Genomic DNA, 19,793 nt, shown 5'->3' with positions numbered 1-19,793 from the left:
GCCACGTTATTGTTTCGGTGAAATGAACTTCTACAATACTGTTACTGTTAATTCTACTGTCTGCAGTGTTTAAATGCTTACATATACACACAGTTACTGTCCCTCCACACATACGACTCGGTTCTGCTTCTATGCCCCAGCTTTGTTTACTTTTTCCCACCGAGGCTTCTAGACTTCTGATTGGCCAACATTTCTGCACGGTTAGGAATCTAGCGCCACCTGCTGCTTTGGCATGTTCATAGCAGCGTTTTCCTTCATTTCTGCCTTTACGTGTGAACGGGATTATTTTTTTAAACGAAAACGGAAAATCTCCGTTTTCAAAAATACCCGTGTACGTGTGGACGTAGCCTCGGTCTCTGACTGGAAGCGCTAATTCGTCATTCGGCTTTTGTGAGACTAAAGTAACTGTTAAAACTGTTTGAAAAGCTAAGCTATACAACAAGGAGAGATTGAGAATTTCCTTTTTAGTTCTCAGTTTATTTGATATTGACAAAAGTTAGTCAGTTTTGTCTGTTCTTCTGTAAAACAAACTAAGATTTATTTTTAGAATTAATACTTTGTTTCTAAGTGGAATTGACAATTTAGTCTGTTTCGTTTGTTCTATTTTGAAACTTAAACGCTTTAGCGGCTGCCTTTTGTGTAGTTTGCAATATTTGCCTTTATTTATCTGAAAAAGTCTCATGTTCCTTAAGTACATCTACCCTGTTGAACTTATTATGGGAAATAAATATTTAAATAAAAACAAGCTGCTGATTATTTCACATTTTACTTGTGAGCAACGGCACATTTAAATCTTACAAATATAGTTATTTGGCTTATATCGTGATAGATATCGTTATCGCCTGAAATGAAAAAAACATATCGTGATATGAAAAAATCTCATATCGCCCAGCTCTAGTGTACAGTTGTTCCTCTTCCCTGTCTTCACCTGTCTGCGCAGGTCAAAGAGTCCATCCTGTGTGCTGGTGTCTGTTTTTGTAGCGCTTCACCTGTTTGTTTTGGGATGTCTAGATTTAGGCTTTTTCCCTTTTTTCCTCTCTCTGTTTTGTCCTTTGGGGCTGCTACAGAAACAGCTACACCATCCTCACTTCAAGCCCAGAGTTATTTTTATTTTTTTAGCTCTTCCTTCGCTTCTGCTTTGTTCGTGAACATCGCACATCTACCAATAGCAGATATGCATCGTTAAACTGTGTTTGCCACAGCTTCCAAACTTCCATTTGTCATCCCTTCAGTAAATACCTCCCTTGTTTCGAAGCTTTCTTAACGTTCCTGAATTTGCACATTATGAGTTGAGCCGGTGGGGTGAATTTAGCTGGCGCTGTGTACGCGCTTATGGGGCTGGAGCTCTCTAAAAATGGGCTTCTGGCAGCTAATGGGAGTAAGGAGAGACGGGCTGAAAGAAAGAGAGCGGTGGATAAACAACTCCAGCTGCCTTCAGCTACTCAGCCTGCAGGAATATCTTTTTCTTTTTTTTAGATTTTGTCTCCTTGCTCAGTGAAGTGTTTCTGTCTGCCAGACTCCTGCATGTTGCATGTACCTGTAGAGCTGTCACACACACACACATACTCATACTCCAGCACACTGGAAAATGTCTCCTCTCATTTGGTAGAGTATGAGTATTAGATGGACTCTCGAACACCATTTCCCCCCTTCGCTCTGGCACAGTTCTTCTGTTTAGAGCTGAATCTCGATGAAGACATAATAAGACATTCATATAATTAGGCGTGTTATTTTATCGCCTGTAGAGTGAATCATCCAGCCTCCTCAACAAACCCAGACAGCAGCCTTAACTGTGGACTCAGAGACGTAACTTGGACATGACTGAATACTCAGTAGCCTTCAGCCTTCAAACAGAAAGTAGAAACCGTGACACGTCTGGCAGTTTCACACAGCTGAAGATGATACACTGCAATGAATGCAGTCTGTGTCTGTGTAAACACATACACCAGGGGGTGCTGTGGTGCTGGCTCTGTTCAATTAACTTTTATTTATACAAATAGTGCTTTATATTAAGGTAAAGACCCTACAACAATCACATGACCCCATATAAGCAAGAGCTTTGGCAAAAGTGGGAAGGAAAAACTCCCCTTTAACAGGAAGACTGTGAGGAAAACAGGACAAAAGGCACATTGTTAATACTTAATGATTTGTGCTAACAGTAGGATTTTGGGGGAGAATTACAGGCTTTTGGTTTCACTGTGAACCAAACCTTTGCATTCTGGAGAGTTTTTAATTTGTGCATTCAAATGCTTGGTGCAGTGTAGTAACTCAACATTTGCCTCCCATCACAACCTACAGGTCAAGATTCACTGGTGTCACTTCTCTTTTCTCTATGTTGTTAAAAAAAGAAAGAACCTGTGTTGCAATATTATAATCTTCCTCCCAACATTCACAGTACAAATAGTATTTTTAAGGCTTTCACTAATGTTGAGTTCCAGTTCCTTTTTTTTTTGTTATTGATTATTGTTATATGGGTTAGATTGATAAGATAAAGGGCAGTTTCTTTATTTTCTGTGCCTCTCTGTACCACCAGCTACATGTGACGGCCTCCTGACGATTGTACATGTGAACTAAAGGATGCTCTCCAGTCTTGTGTTGCGTGGTTGATTTTTAGACTTTAGAGCTCTGGATAAACTATGTGCAAATGCAACTTTAACAAAAAAAAAAAAAAAGAGTTGTTAATAGACATGAAAAAACAGTCGGGCTGATTGTCTGAGAGCTCCGTTTCCATTAGAATAGAAAATGTTGTGTCTTGTGCAGTTTAGCTGAATTGTGATTTATTTGTTTGTAGAATTTGCACAAACACAGCCAAATCCACAATTTTCTTTCTTTCTTTCTGTTCTTGTGTAAACCGAGCTCCCTCTCAGCATCTGTGCGATGCCTCTGTACTCAATATGTATCCTGCGTATTACACAAGACCAGCGTTGATGCTGGACTTTGCAATAGTGAATGACTGCGTGTGTGTGTTGATCACAAAGCTTTGCAATACTAAAGTATTTCTGAGGGTTTTTTTCTAACACATTTTAATGGCTGTAGATGAATCTAGAATTTGCTGTTGCTTATTGCTTTGTAAACAGCTTCTGCTTTTTAAGTATGTGGAGTTTATTTTGTTTAGTTTTTTTCTGACCTGAAATATACATTAGATTTTGCAAAAATTTTATATCACACTTACATTGATATTGTTTTACTGTGAATAAGGTCTTTCTAGAGCAATCTTAGCATGCCTACTTGCAAACTGTAATGTACAGAACCAGCTGTTTTCAGAAGGTGATGATACTGAATTTGGACTGACAGACAAAACACGACACAAACATTGATTTTATTTATTTTTTCATGGTGTATTTATGGATCATTTTAAATTCCATAAGTCATACTTACATCTTTTTTTTTTGAAAAATATATATTTCTTTTCTCTTATTTAGAGCAGAAGGAATTGTCTTTTACATTCCTAAATAAAATGTGGGCTGAAGCACATCCCTCTCCTGTTGTTGTCGCCTTTATGTAGACTCTGTTTCTGGGGTTGTTATACATGACTGAGCGCAAAGTTTCTGGCTGCATATCTAAAGCCCTCTGCTCAAATGATACAACATACACATGGATAAATGCACGTATACACTGGAAAATGCACAGACGACATGAGTGTTGGAGAAATTATACTTTTTTAGCAAATTGGGGGGGGGGGAAAAGGCATGCACACAATGTATAAAATCACCACTTTTGCTTTTGTTACATCATCTAAACTTCCTTCACAGACAATCCACAGTAGTGAGAATTGGCTCTAAAATGAGTCTATGTATTTGATATATAATATTTGTGGTTCAGACTAAAAGCCCCATAACATCAGAGAAAAGGAAAAGTATAGTTGTACTGCCCTCAAGTGCCTCTCGCAAGTATTGTACTCACAAATAACAGTCGACTGTTAAGATATAACCGATCCATCCGTTACATCGAAAGAACACAAAAAATAACAGATTTTCTGTTCTTGTGCAAACGCAGTGCTTGCATTTTTTCAAATGGTCCACAAAATTCCCAAAAGATTTTGTTTAATTTTTTTGTTAATCAGGAAAAAAACGTGAAATTACAAGTAAGAACTGATGGTTTTTAACCGTGCAAATATTTAATCTGTAAAACAGTCACAACAGTGGGGTGGAAGGAAAAATGCTGACCGACTACTGGCTCTAATGACATGCCACTTTTCTGTGACTGCATGTGCACATCACGAACAGCAAATCCAGATGTTTATCACACATAATTCCTAGGCTCAAATCTGGCAAGTTTCTCCCAAAAAGAGGAGTCCATAAAACAAAACAGCAGTGGCACAAAACTCTGAAGCCACAGCTTGGATATCTGTGGTTATGTTCCATCTTCTTTATCCCATCCATCCATCCATCCACGTGAGGTTTTCTAGCGTGATTTTGCCAGCTATCCATCCCAAATAAAGCTGTGATGTAACCATTAAATGCAGGCATAAAAGAGTCCCTTCCTTGACCTTTTTAAAAAAATCTTTCCATTGTCCATCATCAAGAGTCCTGCATAATTCGAAGGTCTTTGGGCCACAAGACAGTGCAAATCGTTTATAATATTCAAGACAGCTGGAAGTAAGCGATCAGGTCATGTAGTATACAAGAGGGCTAAAATATTTTTCTAATACTCTTAATTGAAAACACAAAATCTGAATATATGTGAAATAAAAACCTTAAAAAATATAGCAGACTATGGCATGGTAGTTAAAAGTTTAAACGTGAGTATGAAGGAGCGTGACTTTACAATAAAGCTGCACAAGCAGATGCTGATCTGAAGGAGGGGCGGGGGTCAGGATCTCCATTTGCATCCAGACTGGCAAGCAAAGTCAGCTTCACTGCAAGCGCCTCAGAAAGTTGGTTGGCTGTTTTGTTGCTGCTGCTGCTGTTGGGCGAGCTGTTGAGCGGTGGTGAGCTCCTCAATCAGGCGCTTGAAGGTGATCCTCCTCTCGGGTGACTGCTCCCAGCATCTTCGCATCAGCTCATACACCTGTCAGGGAAAAAGAAACGGCAATCAAAAGAAGTTTTGTTAAAAATTAAAAATCGAACAAAACTGCAGCAGCTCTGACTCGCTACACTTTTACATCTGATGCTGTCAGGTTTCCTTGGACGGCTGCTTAAATGCCTGCAACCTCAGTGTGACCTGACAGCATGTTAAAACTCACTGAATCATTTTGATTTAACATAAAACCAAAGATTACAATTAAAATTGTTCACTATTTAGTTCTGCTTACCGTATTTCCCGGACTACAAAGCGCACCTGAATATTAGCCGCACAAGCTAAAATCAGGGGAAAATCCTGTTTTGTACATACATTAGCCGCACCTGACTAAAAGCCGCAGGTGTTTCAATGTTGACTTATCATATGTAAGAGAATATGCACAAAGGGAATTGTCAGGAAAGAGATGGCTGTTTGGAGACATCACTTTTATTAATATTTTGAAAAACAAGTTATGGGTACATATTTGCACATGTAGTACATAACAGTAGCCTACAGCACACCAGAAAAATAGATTCGGACTACCTTTTAGGCTCAGGTGCAGTGACACGGCTTTAACAAGAAGAAAAGTCAGTCATTCACCACCATCTTTCTCTTCTTCCTGCGCTCTAAAACCACCAAAGTCCTCTCCTCCAGTGTCGGATACAAATAGGCTCAGGATGGCTTCGTCATCCACTCTTAGCTCCTTTCCTTCGTTGTCACTTTCAAAACCAAAGAAATCCTCGTTGTCAGTGTCAGAGTCGAACACCCTCTGAAGGGCCGTGGCGGTGTCCTCCTCTCCATCGTGCAGCAGTCCAGCCCTTCAAAATCCGTTGGTGATCGTGGATGCTTTCACACTTTTCCACGCTGTCAGAATCCACCGGTGGAGTTGAGCATAACTTGCTTTTCGCAAGTTTATCGCCGCTCATCATCCACGCCTCCCGCTGAACGCGTACCGCTACTTTGAAGTTTGTTTTTCGCGCTACTTCGTACGGCACTACGTTGCCTGGCGGACGGACATGTGACTAACATACCACTCTTGAACCCCGATCCTTCCGCCAGGCAACGTAGTGCCGTACAACAGCGGAACACACAAAACAAATCGTCTTACGATATGACAAAAATCATGGACAATCCATAGAAAAGCCGCACCTGACTAAAAGCCGCAGGGTTCAAAGCTTGTGCAAAAAGTAGCGGCTTATAGCCCGACAATTACGGTAAATAGGTTAGGAAAGAAATGAGTGCCCCTTTACTGAAGTATGCCATAAAAGCACAGTGAAGATACTGCTATGATTAGCAATATTTCAGGAAGTCAATCCACATCTCGTGTAAATCAGACATTTCTACAGAAACCGACATCAGCAGTTTCTGTAGAAATGTCTGAAAAAGATATCTAAAAGCAGCATCGGTGGTTAACGGTCCTTCTTTAAAGAGCGAAGTTATGAAAGAAACACAGTTTGTGAGTGAAAAACTGGTGATTGCAGTAAAAATGACTGGATTATGAGTAAGAACGTCTCAATTTTGTACTCAACAATGCACAGATGAATGTCAACTATTTAAGGTAAAAAACTCCCAATGAATGAATACAACGCATCACACATTAAGAGGCCCATATTTACCTTCTCTTGAAGCCTACTGTGGCTGTTGTTTTTCTTTCAATATGCTGTATTTGGATTTGTGTAAATAAAAACAAAAAAAGCCAAATCATTACCGCTGGTAATACTTACAGAGTCAGGACAGTCTTTAGGACACGGCAGCCTCTTTCCTTCTTGCAACACCTTCACCAATCGGATGATAGTCATCTGACCATGAGTTTTACCAATCATTTCAAGGAAGCACTGAGGGTAAGGACAAGGGGAGATTACAAAAGGAAAATACGCTACACTTTCTCTACTTTCATTTAGATGTGGGCCATAGAAATACAACTTTAGTCATAGCAGTGTTGAACGTGCACACTCTGTGTTGCAGGTTTAATGGCTTTTATTTTCTAGCTTCCATAATTCTTCAGTCTTTCTAATCTGTGCAGGTTTATTAGTTAGTGCTTCTGGTAGCAGCAAAAAGCCTGATGTAAAAAGATGTTAATGATAAAATGAGCTCTTAGCACTGGCTCGAGCTACTTTGGAAAGCTCACAGTGGAGTCTATCATCTGCCACTCTGGCCAAAGACCAACACCATCTGCTACATACAAATATGTGTGTGCCGTTTACTTTACACGACTGGCACAGTATGTGTACTTAATGCAGAGTCGCAGATAGGAAATATTAGTAATGAAAGTGCTGCACACTTACATTCATCGGGCTCTTGGCAGAGTCGCAGTAAGTGAGGAGTTCATACATCGTCACCCCAAAGGACCAAACATCTGAAGCGAGGTAAAACTTACAGAGAGTCAGACACTCGGGAGCATACCTGAAACACAAAAAGCATAAAGGCTCAGTCACTGTGACAGTTCCTTCTTCATCCTTCCACTATACTGAGAGGTTACTGAGCAACATATAGTGTCCTCAACTGTATGTTAACAGCAGAGCTAAATCTAACACTTGTGTCGCTGTGGGACCGTCACAAGGTTACGAAACCTGAGAGGCGCAGACCCGGCCCAAACAGCACCTAAGCATGGCTTGTGCCAACGGATGTGACGTCACTTTTGGTGACGTGTGTGCGAGTTGGACAACAGTAATAGTTCACCACTATTAAACAGTTTTCTTGTTATTTGTTATCTTATTTAAAAAATAATAATTAAAGCTGCTTTAGAGATTAATGTCCTCATAGAATAAAACAACTCGGACTGACATAGTGTGCATTTTTCTGTCATTTTAGTGCAAACACATCCTTGAGGCTTAATTATCTGCCAGCTGACACCAGAGTCAATATATTGCTAGAAAGAAGAGCCCATATGCGCCTTTTTTATATTAATCCTATCAATCCATTTCATTTACCATCTGACACCCCACCCCCACCACACACACACACACAGGTTTTCAGCTATTATCTCTTTGTTGTCCTCTTGACTTACCAGAAAACAGGGCTGTCATTCTCGTCCTTGACTGTGTAATAACCTTCGTTATCTTTGATGCTCTTCGTGAGGCCAAAGTCACCAATCTTCACAGTCGTCTCGTTCTCCATCAGCACGTTTCGGGCAGCCAGGTCACGGTGGATGTAATTTTGAGATCCCAAATAGTCCATTCCCTAAAATGAATTAAACACAGTGTCATGTTTCATCAGGTTCAGAGTGACCAAAAGGAATTGAAGGAACTGAAGAGAAGGTGCATTACCTTGCATATCTGCACAGAGTAGCTGAGCAAGGTGGGGATGCTGATCCTGGCTCTGTTTCTGGGCAGATACTCCTTCAAGCTGCCCAGTGGAAGATACTCCATGATCAGCTTAATAGCCTGACCACCTATAGATTCATAAAAACATGCAGTCAGACTTTGTGTATACATGATATTATGTTTGAAACACTTGTTGCTGGTCTGAAGGTTTACTCCAGAATCTATTTATGGTCTTCAACAACAAGTATGTCCTCGCTCAATTTATAGAGTCAAACTAAAAGTTAATTTCTAATATTCGGTTATGTCAGTTTCTCTCTCAAAAACTAACTTTAAAAACACATTCAAAATCTTCAATATCATCATCATGCAGTGGACAGAATACCTTCTTCTTGGGAAATGCCCTTATATTTGACTATGTTTTCATGGTAGAGATCCTTCAGGATGTCGATCTCTCTGGAGAGGTTGTTGCTCTGCTCTTCTCGGTTCTCGGGCTTCAGCGACTTCACAGCCACCATCTCGCCCGTTCGGTCCCCCCTAGGGTCGTAGCGGCATAGCTCCACCTTACCAAAGTGACCCTGCACGAGAAACATGAAACAAATTTTAAGTACTGAACAGCAGACAAACAACTACATGGGAAACTTCATCCATTGGCTCGTTTAGTTCATCTAGTTCTGTTATGCTCAGATCACAGGGAAGCTCTGAAGGTCCTAGGGATAGATGGAGGCAGATGACCTGCTGTGGTGACCCCTAAAAAGAGGGGCCACTGCAATATATATATTTATATATACCTGTAAGCTTACACCCACTGGACCAAATAGACTTATATTTAATAAAGCCATTTTTCATGTCTGGTGCCAAGTTTTTTGTGCGTCAGTCTAATTACTAACAAAATTAATCCTATGATTGGCTCAACACGAATGAAGCTAGACTCAGCAGCACTGTACCTCTCCCAGATCTCTGATCTTCCTGAGAAATCTCTTTTCAAACATGGTGGGGTCAACATCTGGTGTTGGCTGGGGTTTGATAGAAGGGTCTGAAAGAACAAAAAGAGGCAAATTCATTAGGCACACTGAGTACAGCACGTCTCTCTCACAGCACATGCACGCTTGTGTCATAGGAAGTCCATTGTGGTCGACAGTGTCGACGTTTTCACTAGAACTCTGTGTGGTTATGTAATTACCTGTTTACTCATGTTTCCACAGAAATGGCTACTTCTGGCAGGACAATACATCACTCAGGCAAAACTTTTTACGTGTCATCATTTTGAATATTTACCTAATTCTAACAAAAAATTCAAACAAACAAACAATACTCACAAACAGTGAGAAATATAGTAGCTTGAAATATTTTTGTCCCTTAGGGTTTCATTATATGATAAAACTGGCTTGAGTAAAATGGGTTGCAGTACCCAATTCTAACCAGCAGGTGGAAGAAGAGAGTATAATATCCTGCCATGGGGCCCATTTGAGGGGCTGATCTCTGACAATGCACCCAGTGAACTTCCTCAAGAACCTCTGAGTAGTGTAAACAAGTCTGTTCACAGCCTGCTACTCCATGAGATAGAAAGCATGCTTCACATTCAGGTACCATGCCGATATTTAAAAAACAAAACAAACAAAAAAAGATCACAATGTTTTAACTTGTACTTCACTTGTTTTGTAGTCTTATGCAGTGTTATTGGCTTAAATTAAACATTTTTCAACTCTGAGCATCTAGAACGAATAAAAGCTGGACACAGCAGCAATACGATGACTGAAATCTAATGCTGCTCAGGTTTCATATGTGCAGCCTCTTTATTAAGTGTAAAAACTGGTTTTATATGACGTACAGACATACTCGGACATACTTTTTTCTATGAGCTGATCCATCTCTCTGACAATAGCCCTGAAGAAAGGTCTCTTCTTGGGGTCATAGTTCATGCAGTGGGTCATGAGTTCAGCTAGCTCTGTGCAGTCCGGGGTGGCCAGTTGGCACTCTGTTTCATAAAATCTCTCCTTCTGCTCAGAACAGACATGAAAACACGTATGAACAAGGTGCTGCATGAAAACTGACCAGTCGATACGGATGGACAGAGATGGTTAAAAAAAAACAAAAACAGAAAGAAACCGAGGGACACTTGGTTGGATGATCATCAGTGCTTGTGTGTGCTCTTTACCTCTGTAAGCTTCTTGTCTTTGAGGGGAACCTCGCCATCATAGCAGATCTCCCACAGAGTAGTACCAAATCCCCATTTGTCAGCTGCGACACCCAGTGACGAGGCATTCCTCACACACTCTGGAGCAATCCACGGGATACGATGCACACACTCTGCACAAAGTGGACACAAACAAACTCCACTTTGTTTAAAAGTTGCACTTGCAGTTTCAAGTTTCATGAAGTAAAAGCAAAAAAGAAACCGTGAACAACATGTTTTTACTTAATTATCAAATCATGTTATCATCCTCAGGCTCTAACGTCACCAGTTTGTTCTTGATAAACGGCTAAAACCCCCAAAACATATGCATGTGTGTGTGAGTGTGTGTGTGTGTGTGTGTGTGTGTGTGTGTGTGTGTGTGTGTGTGTGGACTTTTCACACTGTAAAAGACATCTTAGGGCAGGTTATGCGTCTACACACTCACGATGCCCCAATTTCAAAGAAAAATAATTAATTACAGTCTAGCTCTGACAAGCCAGCTGGCAGGTAGCCGACACAAAATGTTAAATTGCTGCTTGAAGTAAATTTTAAAAAAAGGCTTTGTATTGGCCGGCTCGGCTTTGACTGGAAGACGGGCTAAATGATTGGCTGACCTCCACTAGATAGATGAGCAGTGTAAGTACTAAGAGGTCAAGAAGGAAAGAAACGGCGGGGGAGCCGAACAGATATCTGAGCGGGAAATTACATAATTGGGGGGGGGGGGGGGGACAATGGATTAGAGGGTTTTGAGCAAAGTGATCTGAAATTGCTGGGAAGCACTGAAGACTGCTCCCAGTGGGTTTCTGAGCACTTTATCCATTATGTTCAATCAAATCCATGTACAAGAACATCGATGTCTAACTGGAAAACCAGTTGATCAGTAAAGTGATGGAGACATGGGGAAAAAAACGGTAAAGTTCCGGGAACAAATGGTGAGGGAGGAGCCTTCCCAGGAGAATATGGCAGTGGGCATTTGTGCAGAAACAGTTCTGTTCTGTGGTTTATACAAGCGCACTGGGTCATCACACAACTTATAACTCTTGCAGAAAAGCAGAAACATAAGCCATTTGAAAGTAGACATATCCTAGTTGCGCTGTCTTCTCTGATCCAATACCTAGCCTTAAATTATGGTCAACTACCTGTGCTTCATCAGAAATATGTTCATTTTGTATCTTTTCTATGTTGAGTGGAAAGAAAATGAGGGCACGACAGAAGCAAAAAGAGAGAAAGCTAACAGTAGTCACCCCACATTTAAGTGAAAATTGTTTATCAGATAAAGTGTCACTCAAGCAAGCCAACATTGATGTGTTGTCATTTTCATAAACTTTGTGTCCTGGTTTGTTTTTAAACTGGTTTCAATGCCAAATTAAACATCATCTAATTATGTTTGCAGTTTTAATCCTGATTATTTTGGCTTAAACATACAGTTTGTAGTAACAAGACTAACAGTAAGAAGACGGTCTGACATCAGTGTCGTGCGGAAAAACACGTTGTCATGAATGGAAAAAGTAAATATGATAATGGATGAGGATGAGGAGGGTCTAAGGTAATTACTTAGAGCAAGATGGCCCAGAGCCAGCTTCCTAGTGCCTGTATTTAGCACAGAGCCTCGCCCTCTTGTGTCAACTTCCTTACTGCTTGTGATTCCACCCACTTGGCCACGACTGGAGGCTTTGTCCCCACAGCGAGCAAAGATTGTATCCATCTTGATGCACGCTCAATCATCCACGTAAGGAAATACCAGAAAGTTGATTTTGTGGGAGAAACGTTTCGTAACTCACCTCAGTGATTTCCTCAGCCTCAGCTGACTGCAGATTTCCCCAAGCTCATAAGTACTACATTTGCAGAATGACCGAAAGTAACACCCCCGACGTGAGGCCAGTTTCATGATCATTAATATGCAAACTGTCCTGACCACTGATCAAAGGTCATGACTAACATTCACAGAGAGTTGGGGAATGGCCACAACCACAGCATTGTAAGATGGCCCCCTCCACAGATCAGAGATGGCCATTTCCTTCTGTGTTGTGCTTAGCCAGAGATTGTTTGATTTCCCCATCATTGGCTCTTAGCAGCATGCACTATACTGCTATACTATTGTATTACTATATTAGTCACCTGGATGAGAGGCTGAGTGAAATGTTTCTCGGACTGAAAATGCTACATAAACAACTTTTAAGAAAGATACTACACATCCTTTTTCTTTATAGATTGCACAATGACTTTCTGACACTCATCCACTGGTTTTACTTTCAGTTACAGCTGACTAGAAAAGTGGAAGTTACTGTGAAATTTTCCATGGCAGCTATTCTGTAACCATTTAAGTTTCATTTTTAGTAATCCAAACTGAGCCTGTCTGTATGTGGACTTACCCTCTCTAGTGAGCACTGTGATTGGTATTCCTGGGTCGCTGAGCTTAATGAATGGCCCTCCTTCATCATTACCGAGTCCGTCTCTGGCCAGCAGTATGTTCTTAGCACACACAAAGCCATGGACCAGCTTTTTGTCCTCCTACAACAAACACGGGACAGAACACATTTTCGTCCATAATCAAGAGGATACGCTTTCACATTTAATAAAAGACGCTAATATTGACATTAATCCATGGCTAAAAACAAGTTTTCATGGACTGTGTCTTTTGTTCTCCTCTCTTACCAAGTAACTGAGGGCTGATGCCAACTGCAAGGCCACCTGGAACTTCCACGATGTGCTGAGTGGAGTCTGTTGTCTCCTCATAAACACATCCAGTGGTCCCAGCTGGACAAACTCCTCCACCATGATATCTTATGGTACACAAAGAGAAAGGTGTCAAAAACCTTAGCCACAGGAATAAGAACCTCATTAGACAACCACACCGCTTCTAATATGCACTTACTCTCCTGGTGGTGGACACACACTCCATAGAGCAGCACAATATGTTTATGGGACACTTGTTGCATCTTACTGGCCGTTTCAAAAAAAGCCTTTCAACAGAAAGACAAACATTTCAGTATGGTTAGATGTTACAGGATAGATACAATTTGATGGAATTTTCTGGGATGTTCCACATCTTTAGGAGCTCACCATGGAGATGTCCCTGTGTCCAGAACCCAGCACCTTTAGGACCACCTTGACTTCCTGGAAGGATGTATATCCTGCATCATCCTCCTCCTCACCCTTCACCTTCAGAGTGCCCGAGTAAATGTTGGTTTTTGTACCTATACCCAGGTGCTCCTCCTGGTTGACACAACAGAGAGCCCAAAAGATTATAGTGTAAAGTATTAAAGCAAAAGTATACCTCCTACAAGAAAGGTTTTTGCAGCATTTTATTACAGGTTTTTCAAAAACATCGTAACTCTCATTTCCACATACAAAAAAAACAGAGCCCGGACTATAAAATGCGACGGAAAGCATTTAAAATAATGTAAAAAAGTGTAATTCTTTGATTTATTTAAAGAATAAACAAAAAAAGGAAACTAACACAGAAGAGAGAAGGAGTACCTGTTCAATGTCCTCTTTGAGAATGCGTGGGAAGCTGACTTGATTGCCTGGCATGTGTCTCTTAGGGGCTGTTGCTCTGTTTTTGGTGGCCACGAGGAGATTTGAAATCTCTGTAACATAAAGAAAACAGATTTGATTGTAAGCATTACATATTAAAAAGATATACTTTAGATTCTTATTTTTGCGAACAACTGTGTGCCCTCATATAAAAATGGCCTGTCTGTCTGTTCTGTATTTATCATTTTAAATTCTGTTTAGAAAACTTTAAATCTACCTCTGTAGATGCTTTAATATATTTAATATATTACATATTATTGATATTTAATAAGATAAAACTACCATGCCTTTATTATCAAAATATACAAATATCCAATAACATTAAAAGTATAAGCAAGAATGATTTTTACAGTGAAGTATTGTATTTTACAAATGTACAGATGATCATATAGGCCCTGGCGTTCTGAATGAAAGAAGAACCGTGTTTAAATGTGGTAAAACGGGCATTCAAGAATTACGTCAATGTGGCAATGACGTGAACAGATATTCGTATTCGGCTACCATACTGATTCAGTTTATTTTTTGTGTATACAGAGACATGTGGGAGGAACAAGTGAAGATGTATCTTTGTGCCTGTTACCTATATGCATGTGTGTTTGTGGGTGTCTACTGCTGTGACAAAACCAACGCACTGTGGTTTAAGGGGGAAGAAAAAACCCAGCATCTGTGCTCCATCATTTCGGAGAGCATCTCGAGCACTATTCTGTAACATGCAATCTGGGTTTCATGCTAAAAGCCAAACACAGCCTGCACCCACATGTCCCATCAGATATTTTATATACTCCTCTAAAACCTCGCCTTAATCTAGATACTTACAAAGCAACACATACTCACCCACTCTTAAACCCTGCAGCATTTTTCACAATTTATCTTACTGTCAGAACAGATAAACAAAAACCTGCATAGAGCCAAAATAACAATAAATAAGTCAACTGCATGCTGTTCCCAGGAAGTGAGCATATAAGGGTGTTATTGTGGTAGACAGAGCGTTGTGTAACACCTTATAAATATTTTAACAGAGACAACACAGCACTTCTGTCTATTGTCTTCCTCTAAAGCTCATCCCGACCAAAGACTAACCAAAAGCAGCCAGCATTTAGATGACTGTCTGAACCACAACACCCTGAACAAACACAAGCAGCCCAACACATCCATGCATAAATGGCTCTACCTTTCCCTGAGTGAAGTAAACACAAGAGCACTAGATTGGCTCCGGAAACCCACATTTACAACTCTCTTCCTCTCTGACACCATTTTACAGAGACAAACACACACACACCTGACCAGACCTGCTTCCCTTCACTCTCAGTGAGTCACCTAAACTTCAACAGCAATCCACAACTTAGAGTCTGCACAAAGTGCAAAACTGTCTTTTGATGTAAAAAAAAATATACTGTTGGGATTCACTATAAAGCTGCAATGACAAATTTCAAATTAAAGTAATTAAGTAATTAAGTATTTCTATTTAAAGAGTAGTCCATGAAGAACGTGTCAGAAAGCACCAAAGCCACTGCTCATTGTTCCTCAGCAGTGCACACTCACAGAGCTCTGAATCATCCGAAACCAATTTTCAAGCTAAGCCATTATTATGACTTAGAATGAGCTAGAATTACGTCTCAATCTTACAATGATTTGTTGCCCAAAAGGTGGCTGTGAGTCACCCATGAAAAAAAAAAAAAAAGGGAAATGCACGTTGAATTATTGATATAACTCGGGCAGGACCTCCTTGGATGAGGGTGTCTAGTGATAATGGCCGAAACCCCCAATGAATCCAAGGTCCACTGCTGATTATGTGTCCCACAATTTTTATATTGTATTCTAGATCAGATTACTAATCCCGAAACATAACCAAGTAAGGTAAAAAGAAACTTAAAAATGCCAGAATAGCTTGTGATAAAAGACTGAAACACCCTGTGAAGTTGAGGCACACAACGATGTGTCCCACTGGTAAAGTTTCCGGGCTGCCATTCCTCAAGACTGCTCAGTGTTCTTCTTCACATCCTGAGTCAGCTTAATCTAGAGACCAGCTGCAATAATCACCAATCGTACATGCAGTCTCCATAAATTTCAAACATTCTGACATTGTTTTTGTGTTTTCACCAGCTTCTCTTAAGGTCTAATTAAGTTTTTGACCTGCTAATTTGCACCAATCTTGGCAAAACAGACTGATCGTTACTCATGTCTGTGCTCATATTTTTGTCTATTGTCAGTAGATGACACGCAGTTTTTATAATTGCGGTATCATGCCAATATATCCTGAAAACAAATATAAATCTAGCTTTATATCCCACTGAAAAAGAATGACTTGTTTCCCTGAGCTTTATAGGTCGAAAATCTGTTGTATGTCTGATCCTACCCAGTATTAAAGTTGGAGTTTGCCTTTTATGATGATGATGATGGAGAAAAGAACACACTGCATAGGCTTAACTGTGCCACATGTTTTACATGTACAATATGTATGAAAAAACCTGCTGTGAACCAGTGAAATTACTTTATTGTGTCATTAATTCAACACTGTTAAAATTACCATATGCAGTAAGACTGTGCATTAAAAATAGTCAATTTACGGATGTAAAATGCAGAGTTCCTATTCGTGTGTTTGTGTTATTATTCTTGTCTTGAAAATAATAATGTAAATTTGCAATGCTGTGAGCTTGTCTTCATTTACTGTGAATGCCATTGTTTATTTTTCATTAAGCTTACCTCTTGGCTGTGGGGGGCAGCAGCGGACCAACTGGAACTGAAGGTTGTCGCTACGCAGATTCTGGCCCTCCAGGTGCTCAAGCAGCTCCTTGAGAGTGGATTGTGATGTATCTGTGCCGTGTAGAGTGAAGGAACTGGGGGTAACCTCAATCTGGAAGTTCTTGTATTGGCGCACAGGACGAGACTCCCTCAAGTCAATCTGGATGAACAATAAACAATTTTTTCATTTTAAACAAGTAGTTCTTTTATCAACAATCAACAATTAAAAGACCCTCTATGAGCAAGCATTTGGTGACAGTGGGAAGGAAAAACTCCCTTTTAAAAGGAGAAGACCTCAGCCAGAACTAGGAGCAGGGAGGACAGCCATCTGCTGCAACCGCATGAGATTGAGAGAAAAGAGAAGAAAGCAGAGAGAAAAAACCCCGACAAACTATGGAAAAGGGCGCCAGAATTTAACAATCGCTAATTCTTCAGCTTTCAATTATTTTTCCTAAGCTTTTGAATGGCAAACAGGCTTGTAGAAATTTAACAGAGACCAACAAAGATGGCTGTGTGCTTGAATACATTTGAGGTCTACAGTGGTCCCCTCAACCCAAAATTGCTGTTCTCATTTAAAAATTAGTAAATAAAATTTAGGTAAGTAGTGTTTTGTGAATTTGTCAGTTAATCAGTAGATCTATAGTACCTCACTGCAAACCACAGTGATGATGATGTACTGGTATTCAGTACAGCTCCAGCGCAGGATGTAGGCGCCCTCCTCATTGCCCTCCTGGCGCAGTTTTTGGACGGCGTACTCCGTACTGCAAAAAGAAAAACAACGAGACATTTGATTTAACTGACCTGACCGGAGACAGCTGTTCAATCAAGATATCCCAGAAATATTAAGCTACAAGGAAAATTTGATGGAGGTTCTTATAGGAGCTTCTACTTTGACATTTTTCAGCCTGCGATGTGACTTAATCACCTTGTCCAGTAACATGACATGCAACAAATGATGAATTTGTTTGATAAAACTGCATGTGGCACATTCTCATCCTCCTCAAATAAAATTGCCAGTACAAACCTGATGGGTCCGTGGCAACCATTGGTGATGTTGTGTACCACTGAAGCCGGAGCCACCTCCTTGCACAGGTAGTGATGGGCATCCACAGTCAGCCTGAAGTACCCGTCCACAAGGGCTGCAAAGGACAGAGCCTCTGCCCTTGTATCCAACAGCAGCTCCTGAAAAGTGCAGAGACATCCAAAGAGTGATGAAGGAAAGCAGGAAGGGAAGAAGTAATCAAAGTAGCAGCTATTACAAACACTCCACAGCACTCTCGAGCCCTGTAGTATGAGCAGTGATGAATGACAAACTCAAATTTAATTTCACAATTAAGTATGATAAAATAATTTGTCATGGCTAATAAAATGTAGCGAGGCGCCATCTTTGATTTGGCAGGTGAAAAAAACAATACAAAAACAAAAACACAACCAATGTAGAGAATGCAAGAAACAAGCTACAGGGCTTCTCAACAATGAATCCTTATACAATTCTTATTTAAGATATTATTAATAACACTTTAATTGCAATTTCTGGTTTTACTTATAAATGAAAAGTTTTAAAATTTTAAGTACGCATTTGAGCAAACACTAAAGGAAAAACACACACACACACACACACACACTAGTCTCACCATCTTCTTGTTGTCCTGTTTATAGATGGTGACCATCGCCTCTTTGATGACAGTATGCGTGATCTCATGGAAGTCACAGAAGACCACCCAGCCTTCGTTTGCATCTTTCTTTTTGTCAGTCTTCTGTTTTGCATCATGTTTGTTCTTCTTTGACTTTCCTTTTTCTCTACAGGCCACAGACGACTGTTTACAAAGCAAACAAAGCAAACACACGGATATAATTTTTTCTTAGCCAATCTGAAAATGCTGCATCACCTTTTCAAAGTCTCTATGACATTCTGTAACAGATCTCAGTGCATCAGAGATGTATCGAGTGATTAAGCGATGTTAAAATAAAATGTTTTACTAAAATACTTTAAATATTACAATGTTTAACATTTAATATTTCTATTAAAGCCACTGATTACATTTATCAATTTTGCACACATTTCCTAACTTACTGAAGTTTGTATGAACTTGTTAACACCCACCAGTAAGTTAAGTTTTCCTCATTTGTTTATAAATTAAGGCCAGATTAAATGGGTGTGCCGTCTCTGGGATTCTCAAATAACAGGTTAGAGATCTGTCCACTACTTGTTTGCTACTCAATTTACCATTGTGAAACTAAAGGCCCTTGAGGTTTTTACTCACTGTAGTGGGTTTCGTCCTCCAGGAAATACCAGTGGTGCCAGTAACCAGGACCTGCATGTCACGGCTTGCCTCCATGTTCTGACTCTGAGCGTGTCCTAGACTCTGATTATAATATCCTGGAAACAGGTAAACATAGCAAACGTAAATTGTAGTAGTTGCATAGAAACATAACATTTTACACAAAGATTGTTTACAAAATAATCTGTTATTAACTATGGTGACTTTATGTTTAAAAGGGAAAAACAAACAAACAAACTCAGATCCCCAGATTACTTTCAGTAATCAGCCCTATAGTGTTTGTAATCTTCACATGTTATTTAGAAAAGTACGGGGTGTGGTCTACTAAGTAATAAGTGGGTTAATGTTACAATGTGTAAACATCCTCTTTCACTTTTGTTTTTTAGCCATTGCAAAAGTTCTCACTGTGTCTTGGGTATATTTGGATGTCAACAAGGTGCAAACCTTTTTTTCTCTCTCTCTTGCAGATCTGCTAGTGGGACACCACAGGGAGCCTACATGTAAACATACCAAACCACTGCCAACTATAGATCAATGCAGCTAATTAAACTACTGTCAGAGGACAGTAAAGACAAGCCGTTATCTCAGTTTTGTGGTAGAGTAGCAATTACAGTTTTCCTCATTATATGTATTATTCCCTGACTGGTCTCAAACTCTAACAGGGATTAACTCAGTAACTGTTTGAATCTTTCGTTACTCAAAATCTTCTGAAAAATTTGGGTCATGCTGGAAGTCAAAAAATAATATGCCAGGGTGCTTTTTTCTACAACCTGAGCTGTTGTATGTCACAAATCT

The 19,793-nt window shown here is 40.0% G+C and overlaps 1 protein-coding gene across 2 annotated transcripts in view; it reads right to left on the bottom strand.

The window, feature by feature from the left end:
* Positions 1-3,155: 3,155 nt before the first annotated feature.
* Positions 3,156-19,793, bottom strand: part of jak1 (Janus kinase 1) — a 31,121-nt gene continuing 14,483 nt past the window's right edge. For both annotated transcript variants that reach the window (XM_085436901.1, XM_085436903.1), the window contains exons 7-25: positions 18,981-19,096; positions 18,351-18,533; positions 17,741-17,898; positions 17,363-17,477; positions 16,678-16,876; positions 13,918-14,027; positions 13,501-13,653; positions 13,313-13,400; positions 13,093-13,220; positions 12,810-12,948; positions 10,420-10,571; positions 10,111-10,261; positions 9,209-9,297; positions 8,647-8,839; positions 8,268-8,392; positions 8,009-8,181; positions 7,287-7,404; positions 6,726-6,836; positions 3,156-5,010 (exon numbers count right to left, since the gene is read on the bottom strand). In XM_085436901.1, coding sequence (XP_085293027.1) covers positions 4,870-5,010; positions 6,726-6,836; positions 7,287-7,404; positions 8,009-8,181; positions 8,268-8,392; positions 8,647-8,839; positions 9,209-9,297; positions 10,111-10,261; positions 10,420-10,571; positions 12,810-12,948; positions 13,093-13,220; positions 13,313-13,400; positions 13,501-13,653; positions 13,918-14,027; positions 16,678-16,876; positions 17,363-17,477; positions 17,741-17,898; positions 18,351-18,533; positions 18,981-19,096 — 2,642 coding nt within the window. In that variant the 3' untranslated portion in view covers positions 3,156-4,869. The remainder of the gene's footprint in view (positions 5,011-6,725; positions 6,837-7,286; positions 7,405-8,008; positions 8,182-8,267; positions 8,393-8,646; positions 8,840-9,208; positions 9,298-10,110; positions 10,262-10,419; positions 10,572-12,809; positions 12,949-13,092; positions 13,221-13,312; positions 13,401-13,500; positions 13,654-13,917; positions 14,028-16,677; positions 16,877-17,362; positions 17,478-17,740; positions 17,899-18,350; positions 18,534-18,980; positions 19,097-19,793) is intronic.

Source organism: Copadichromis virginalis, linkage group LG17, assembly GCF_057382275.1.
Source record: "Copadichromis virginalis isolate Kocher_CV1m ecotype Utaka linkage group LG17, C_Virginalis_male_GT1.1, whole genome shotgun sequence".
NCBI classification, from domain to species: domain Eukaryota; kingdom Metazoa; phylum Chordata; class Actinopteri; order Cichliformes; family Cichlidae; genus Copadichromis; species Copadichromis virginalis.
Note: the sequence above shows the minus strand (reverse complement) of the source record. Positions and strands in the feature narration are given on the sequence as shown.